This window comes from Silurus meridionalis, chromosome 8 (assembly GCF_014805685.1).
Source record: "Silurus meridionalis isolate SWU-2019-XX chromosome 8, ASM1480568v1, whole genome shotgun sequence".
Taxonomy (NCBI): domain Eukaryota; kingdom Metazoa; phylum Chordata; class Actinopteri; order Siluriformes; family Siluridae; genus Silurus; species Silurus meridionalis.
Genome location: NC_060891.1, coordinates 19586271 through 19595142, shown reverse-complemented (window position 1 = coordinate 19595142; position 8872 = coordinate 19586271). Strand labels below are relative to the sequence as shown.

The following is an 8872-nucleotide window of genomic DNA, read 5'->3' as shown; positions in this document are numbered from 1 at the left end:
CATCAACACTGAGAATAATGGAGCTCAGTTAGGAAGTATAAAGGCCTTGAACACATACTGATGGAGACTGCATCCTGATGAATGGTAATCTATGAGTGGATAGGGAAGGCCTAACACTGAGAATGGCTCTCACACACACACACACACACACACACACACACACACACACACACACACACACACACACACACACACACACACACACACACAGGGTATATTACTACTAAAATATGGTTCCGTTTAATTTTTTAATAGCTCACATTTGTTTTTGTTTTTTCAAACCGCGTTTAATTAATAGCTCTACAGTACATATTTGAATCCACGATGGATAAGCATGTGACTGTTTATTTTTTAAAGAGTTTACTTGATCATTTCCAAAAAATTATTTTGCATAATATTTTAATGATAATTTAGAGATTTTATTTCTTGATTAATCAATTAGTGCTTAAGCCTTAAATCGAAATAAGCTGCAGACCAATAGTACTGGTGACAAATACGTTCGAGTATCGAATAAGGTTGATATAAAAAAGAAGAATGAGATTGTATTAAAAAATTAGTTATATTAACCATAAATAATTTACTCCCAAACTTCAATGGTAGCTAAAGATACAGGTAATAAGTGGTATTACATTTTTCAATTACTATTATTATTGAACACAGGGCTACAGTGCAGGTCTGTTTAGTCAGAATTTGTAGAAACACGCACGCTCTTGATCATCCTCCATCTGTACAGCATTTGCTTTGCAGGTCCTGCACACTTTTAGAGCTTTTAAAATGAATGGACAAGCTAAAGGTCATCACTATCCTTTATAATAGTCAGGCTCTTGTGAAATGTGAATTTGCAGGAGTGCTAGGCTATAGTAGGAAAAGTAAGAATCTCTGGAGCAGAATCTATAGCCCGGGCTGAAGTGAGCCGTATTAGACAACTGTATCTGTGCTGACATATTCAGTCAACCCTTTAAAACCCACTGATGCTTTGAGGACAGTCCCAGGCCTTTCCATATCACTGAGCTTGTGCTGCATTGTGTACAGTGTCTGGTGTGTGTTCAAAACAACATGAGAGAAACAGCCACAGTACTTTGGGAGTATATCTTTTCTTTGTTCCTTTTTTCTCATTTTTTGACATCAAAACAAAAAAGAATGTGACACATGAATTCCTAAATGAACAATCAGAGATATTATTGTACAGTGCGACCAAATTGATATAATACACACAATAAATATATTTCAGGAGAAAATAAAATCCATTTTCGTTCTTGACATTTTGAACACAGCGGACCAATTCTGACTGGAGCATGCTTAAAGGGCTTAGAGTGGGAACATCTGTTTGTTTCTTTGTTTTTCACATTAAAATTGTTCATTCACAAATAACTGATGTGGAATACAAGAATAACTAAACAACACAAGTGAGATACAGTGTATATGAAGCTCACACTGGGCTTTCAAAATGCATGTGCTGATAACATGACTTTCGAACAGACTTGTATGGTGAGGTGGTTAGCTGAGTGGTACATGTAGTTCAAGTAAGTAGGGTACATAGAGATAGACCACAAAGATGTTTATAGGTATAGCTGTCTTGCCAAAACTGGAAGAGTTAACCACAGAGAAAAGTCAATCTGCATGCTAGAGTCACAATTTATGAACCGCAGTATGGAAACAAATCAAACAAAACAACAGTACTGAGTGATTTAGGAATAGTTACAGCATGATTGTAGTCAGAATTGGTCCTTATTGTCACCCACATTGTCAGCACAATAAAATGAAAAATGCCCTGTATTACATTGTCCTTATTTGCTTGGCTGAGCCTTTTCCGTACACAGAACTGTGGCCACTTCAAGTTTAAACAGTTTTATTGAACAGGTACATGCCTATTCTCCATTAAGTAGCCAATGAGTGAACAGTAGAATGCTCCTTGGCCAATGACATAGTGAGAGAGTTTCACTATGTCAGTTCCTTTGATCACAGTATCAAATTGCAACAGTGCCACAATTTACAACACATAAAATGACATCAGTAGTATAAGCCATTCTTTTCCGTCTCGACTCTCTCAAATGGAGGAAAAGGGGTTGACAGAAATCTAAAGTACTGAACTACATTTCCAATCATGCACCACAAAGGTCAAACAAAACAACATGGCGCCTTTCTTCCAAGCGCAATTTACACAGTTGTTCCGACGTTGCTCTCAGACAGGAATAGAGTGATGCAGGTGGTTTCTAGTCAACCTTCAAGGCCACTCGCATAGCTGGAAACCTTCCGAGGAGGAGGTTTAGGAGGATAATTAGCTGTTTATGCTCCAAAGCCCTTTTTAGTAATCAATGCATCAGTGCTGTTGTGTCAACATGGGGTCAGGAGCCCTCAATGTGTGCACACACTATTCTTCAGGCTTCTGCCACCTTTGCAGGCCTAAAAATATCGCTGGTGTGAAAAACCTGCACCTGCTGGTCACCTTCGTTTGGATACATTGCTATAAAAGTGTTGTGACTAAAAAAAGTCTTGGTCACTTCTAAAACGGGCTGAGCAGATGCCGGGCACCTTTCTTCCTCTGTGTGGGGCGGCTTTACCCGCGGCTTAACGCACCCAGAATAGTTTCTTTGACGTATGGGCCTCTGATTGTTTGAACATGGAATCTCCTGGACTTACGCCACCTGGCATAAATCATTTAATACCTCCTCCTCTGAACCTCATTCCCCTCTCCACAGCCAACCCCCTACCAATTCCTCACTCATCTTTCACTCTGCCCAAATCAGGTCTGTTTGTCAGCCTGCCAGCTAACATTTAGCACCAGCTTACACCGCTGACCAAATTTGGGCTGGAGGAAACATCAGCAATGCTAACGACCATCAGCAAATGGGCACAGTGCAACAGGCAAGTGGTGCGATTTATTGCTGAAATGCACTCACTTGTACACCTAATGTATGAAATGTAATATGAAATCAGTTCTAATGGCAGCAGCATTGCGAAGCAGTTCGATTAGATCTGTACCATCAGCTCCCTTTTATTGCTGAGTTACTACACAGTAAGATGACTCGCTACCTGACTCAACTAGTTTGTTTAAACATGTTTACCAGTTGTGTCACTTCCTGTACATGGTATGATAAAATCCTTGCTGCAGGTTCACTGTTCTAAAGAGGTATATTCACATTTCAAGTGAAAAAAAAAGCTCACATTTTATGATTTACGCGTCTTCTCATCCCTTTGAGCAGAGCAAGACAACATGGCTGCCATTTTCCACGATGTTTGCCAGTCCTTATTTTATCGCCCTGTTATGAATATTTACAAGTCCTGGACGAGTCCTTGGGGCTGAACAATCACGTGTTTGACATGCGATGCTCCACGTTACATACTGGTTCTGATTTAATCATGACATGTATAGAGTTAGATTTTCAAAAACTGAAAGAAAAAAAAAAAAAGCTTGACCACCTCATTGAGAACGCTCCGACTTAGAGAGATTTCTTTCTTCGTACATAATCACGGACTATAAACAAAAAAAAATCATTACTGTACAAGTACATAGGATTTGTTATATATTTTTAAACTCTTCATCATTTATATTTATACTGAGTTTTTCCATTTTGCTTATTTTTTTTTTAAAGGTTGTTCTTTAAAAACATCTCATGTCCATGAGAGAGATAGTGGGAGACAGGGATTTGAAAAGACATAGAGGGAGAGAGGTGAGTCTGTAACCTGCTTTTTAATCAACAGTGTGCCTCTCCTCTTGTCTCTCCTCAGTTACTGTGTCTCTTAAAGTCCTGGCTGTCGTAGCCTGACCTGCTCACACCTTGGCCTCCAGCATTTCCAGGAAGAGTTTGTGCATGGGCACTTTGCCCTGCACCTTGATGCTGTAGAAGTGTTGCACGGCCTTGGTGGCGGTCTGCCGCAGCAGGGGCAGGGTCATGAGCAGCTTGCCTGCCCGCCGCGGGTCCTCCGTGTGCTGGCTGTTCTCATAGTCCTGAAGCGCTTCATGGAGAGCATCCTGCAGCTTCTGAACTGCCTCCACGTCCTCTATGTGCATGGAGTCTAACGACAGAAAACACACACAACACGTGTTCATTAACACTACATTCTAATTGCAATAGTCCCTGCCTTGACGTCACAGACATGAAATTACAAATTTAATGAATAAAACAATAATGGTTGTATATATCACAAAACAAAAATGACAAAAACACTCAAAATTTTACTTAACCGATACTTAAATTCAGTAATAATAACAATAATCAGAATAATAATAAAATCAATTAAAACATCACATTCTCTCTGCCAATAAATGTCCTTAATATTCATAAATTACGTTAATCAATTTATGTTTCCAGTAGTGTTCTTTATTAAATGTCTTAAATATTGTGATTTGTAATTGGGGGGAAAAAAAGTATTACTTTTTTAAGAGAACCAGGCTATGGAAATATTGCAAATAAAATACAGTATAGAGTCTATACAGCAGACCTGACCTGCGCTATCACAGGAAACAGAGATCACAGTGCAATCAGCAGTACATGAAACACCATGTCTACCAATTTTAGATGATTCTCTCAGGACTTTTGGCTCTGACTAATATAGAAATGTTTAATCCAGTATTTTCTTTTGTTCTGTAAAATGCTGAATTTTTTTACATAACTAAATACACAGGCAGAATAATAAGGCTAAACCTTACTCTGTATCATCACTCACACACACATATGCACACACACAGACACACTCGGAGAGAGTGAGTGCGAGGGGGACACAGAGGGACACAGAGACAGCAGTTGTTAAGGGGCGTCTGACACCTCAGATGAGGGATGTGACTGGCTGCCTGGCTGATTTCACCTTGGTGAATATTTTACCATGTGGGACAATAAAAAAGAAAACAGATTTCAGAATTCTAAAATTCATTGAGTGGAACAGCTGCATTCCCAAGACCTTGAGATATTTCTCAGTCTGACCATTAGTGAAACAAGTTTTTGAAACAAGAGAGTGAAGTGATGACAGTCGGTGGGAGAAACAACTCTGTGTGAAAGCCTTTGGATTACACCAATAAAAAAACTGTTCTGAGAAAGCGATTTTATACTGTTAGTCTTTCTAGTCTTCGTATATGACAGTGACAAGCACGGGCATTTAATGGCTTTATATGTGAGATCTAAACACATCATGTATAATACTGAGATTGTACTATTTGCCTTCATATAAATATTCTACAATGTTTGAGAGTTTATTCTCACATGAATCTCACATCTTTAAGGTGTGTGCGTTTTTTTTGTCTGTGTGTGTGTGTGTGTGTGTGTGTGTGTGTGTGTGTGTTTTGTCTCTGTGTGTGTGTGTGTGTGTGTGTGTGTGCCAGAGCAGGACAGATAGAAATAAAGGATGGAGCATTCGTATTTTTGTGCCCAAGAGATAGAGTGTGTATGGGGAGCATTAAAAAAACAACTTTGAAGAAACAATTTCCTTGCAATCCATCAGAGAGGCCGCGTCGATCCGATTGATAAACTGCTAATTACAAAATCAATCGCTATGAATTTTCACAGCTGTCAGACAGAGGCACTCCCATGAGAGCCTTTGCACAGAGCCCTTGTTTGAGCTCTCGGCATGCTCTGCTCTTCCCCCCATCCTGATCCTCCCGGCCCCACCTCTCTGCAAAAGGTCTGTCATCCGAAAGTAAAGCAAAGCCCACCCTCAGCATTTTTCTTTTTTCCGGCAAACAAAAAGAGAGGCAGAGAGAGAGAGAGAGAGAGAGAGAGAGAGAGAGGAAGAGAGAGCTATAGAGGGAGATAGGGGGATAGAGAATGCTTGCTTGCGGGCTCTGTCCAGACATTGATCAGAGAGGGACAGACCGTGCCTTCTGAAAAGCATGCTGTCAATACGGGCGCTTCGTCTTCTTCCCTGGAACAAACGAGGCCCATCACTCCCTGATACTCATTCCATTCGACTTAACACATTTTATTGACAGCCCCTACGCTCCTAATGAAATGCTAAATTTATCTCCTGTGGCTGCAGGGCCCCGTGGCTACAGTTATGGAGATAGAGAAAGAGCGAATGGAGGAATGGCACAACACGGAAGGCGTTCAATTAAATGCTCCCTCCTCCCTCGTCCGCTTTCTCTTTCTGTGTGTCCTTCATGTTTATCTCAGCTGTATCAATTTAGAAGGCCACATCAAGATGGAGCAGATAAGAGATCGTTCAGGATGAACTCTATTCTTGGGTTATTTTGTTTAAATTGGTGCATCTCTCAGGGTAGTTTTGGAGTTTAAACAACAATTCAACCAACATGCTTTCCACACAGAAACATGAAAATGAATCTAATACATTTGTGATAATAAATAATCACAGTCTATATATCTGCATCAACCTGGAATGGTAAAATATCCCCATATTTTCTAGAATTCTCTGTTATATTAAAGCTTCCTTAGATGATACAAATTGGAATTCTATGCCATCAGATCTACCTGAGTTAGCGAGAGCAATGGCCTTGAGTGTGACAAACTCCTCCTTTTCCACCTTCAGCTTCTTGTATTTGCGCACAAGCTGCAGGATAGAGACAAAAAGGTCCAGCAGTCCCGTAAGCCGGGAGTGCTCTTCGTCCATCACGTAGTCCTCGGCATAAACCAGCTCGTCTTCGTAGGGCAGCGAGCGAAAGACGATGCTCAGGATCAGAATCTCCATCCAAGCGCTCTGCAGTAGACTCATCTGATCTCCTAGTGACAAGCTGGAAAAACCTGAGGCACACAAAAGAGACATGGTGTTTAATTTGTTCCAAAGTTGCCGACATTACTGAAAAGAATACCGTAGTCAGCACAGAGAATAAAACAAAAACTACATCTTTTAGCAAACATGGTTAATTTGTCCCTCATATCAGTTCTGATATTTAGTTATGACGATGTAAAGGTGTCTTCTTACATTCTGTCATTTTTTTCATTTCAAACTACATTTCGTTAGAGTTTGGTGCTGCATTTGTTAAGAAAGAATAAAAACTTTTTTTCTCATCACTGTAATTAGAAGTCAAAAATTGTGAACACTACAGTTAAGCCATGAAAGCTGCTCGGTCATTTTTTTTTTTTATTTCTCTGTTTTAATTGTATTTATTTTTATCTAGTCATTTTTATTTTGTCATTTGATGCTGAAACCGTCAGTTAATTCTTTTTTCCCCAAAAAAAACCATGTCTGTTGTCAGAGGCCTAAAAGCATTTAATAGCATTAATATTGTGACTTGAAAATAATTAAATAAATGGATGAAACAACCATAAATTCTTTTTTATTCTAATCAATAAGAAATTAATTAGAATTAAAAAAAAGTACAAACAACTTCAACTACAAAAAGCATTCATATTTTGTAACTAATGTGTTAGTCATTATAATAGTCTAGCAAGGTGACTTCCCTGTAAATCTCTTTCTTTTAAAACACATTCAGTGACATCATCAAATCCAGGAGATCTAGAAGGACCAAAACTGGCAATCATTAAAAAAAACTTTTTGACAAGCACTTCAGTCTGAGAACTACAATTTTGTGCTGTTATAAATTAAATAATAATTCCTGAATGAGGCAAATCACTAATCCCCAGCAAGCTAACTGATTTCAAAGTGGCTAAAGGCAGTGTGTCATGGGGATGCATTGATAACCATCTCATCCTTTTTCCCTCTGCCCTCACCTGTCGATAAACTCTTCACAGCCCTCTGGCAGCATCGAAACCCCCTCCCTTCTATTCTTTCCCTTCACTCAGTGCCTGCCAGGCATCTCCATCCTGACAGTATATTAGCGCTGGTTGCAGCATCTGATGATTAAAATGATTGCTTTTACAAGTTTACTGTTGCAGTCCTGTCTGCCACCACGTGATTAGGAAGGTGATAGATTACAGTATTGACTGGGTCACATGCAATACCTGCCTCCAATGTTTTTCCCGCTTTCATATAAATGATTTGATTGAGAAAGAGTTGAAGAGGGTGATGTTTATCTGCTCCACGTGTGACACTTTGGAGTGGTGGCAGCGTGTTTGAGAGACAGAATGGAGGAGAGAAGAAGAGGCAAAAGGGAAAAAAAGGGGGTACCTGAGTGTTTAATTTCCCTTATCAGAGGGGCGAACACTAGCTGCGTGTGCTGGGGGATACATTAATTAACAGATTGCGATCAGCGCCTCAGGGACCCTCACAATGTGAAAGGGAATCAATAGGGCCAGAGTGGAGTTTTTTTTTTCAGAAAGAGAAAAAAGAAAAGACAGAGTGGAAGCCTGACAACAAACTTAACGCATAAATCCGCCCAACTAACTGAAGAGTAAAGATTAAACACTTAATATGTCTAAACGGTTGCTAAGCATCTTTTATCGGTCGGTGCTGTGATATAAAACAATCGCACACGTGCAGTGTATATGCATACTGGGAATGTACCCAATCTTATTTAAACTGAACAGATAATGAAAGAAACAGATTTCTCTCATTATCAATGGAAGCATAGGAAGTGCATAGCTGTCAGAAAGATCCACAGAAACGTGTATGTTTCATATATATATATATATATATATATATATATATATATATATATATATATATATATATATATATATATATATAAAAACAGACACACAAACATACAAAAACCCTTCCAGTTAAGGCCACAAGGTTTGAATCCAAATCCAAATATCTGGAGCACAAAACAGAGATAGTGGTACTGCGTTACATCTTTAATGCATACGCAACACAAATTTATCAGCACATGAACTTTGCATGACAATCACTAAGACGGCTTATCAATGAGCCATGCTGCTCTCCTTGGACCTGACAGGATAAGCGAGGGTGTGCAATGTTCGACATGCACAAAAACACAACAAAACATCCCTTGAGCACCACACATCCAACTCTACACACCCATCACACTCGGCTGCCAGCAATTACACACACTGAAAGGCCC

At 39.5% G+C, this 8872-nt stretch overlaps 1 protein-coding gene across 10 annotated transcripts in view; it reads right to left on the bottom strand.

The window, feature by feature from the left end:
* Window positions 1–1077: 1077 nt before the first annotated feature.
* The window catches only part of esrrb (estrogen-related receptor beta), a 50328-nt gene continuing 42533 nt past the window's right edge, over window positions 1078–8872 (bottom strand). For all 10 annotated transcript variants that reach the window (XM_046856215.1, XM_046856218.1, XM_046856221.1 and 7 more), the window contains 2 exons: window positions 6420–6689; window positions 1078–4017 (listed from right to left, as the gene is read on the bottom strand). In XM_046856215.1, the coding sequence (XP_046712171.1) occupies window positions 3773–4017; window positions 6420–6689 (515 nt within the window). In that variant the 3' untranslated portion in view covers window positions 1078–3772. The remainder of the gene's footprint in view (window positions 4018–6419; window positions 6690–8872) is intronic.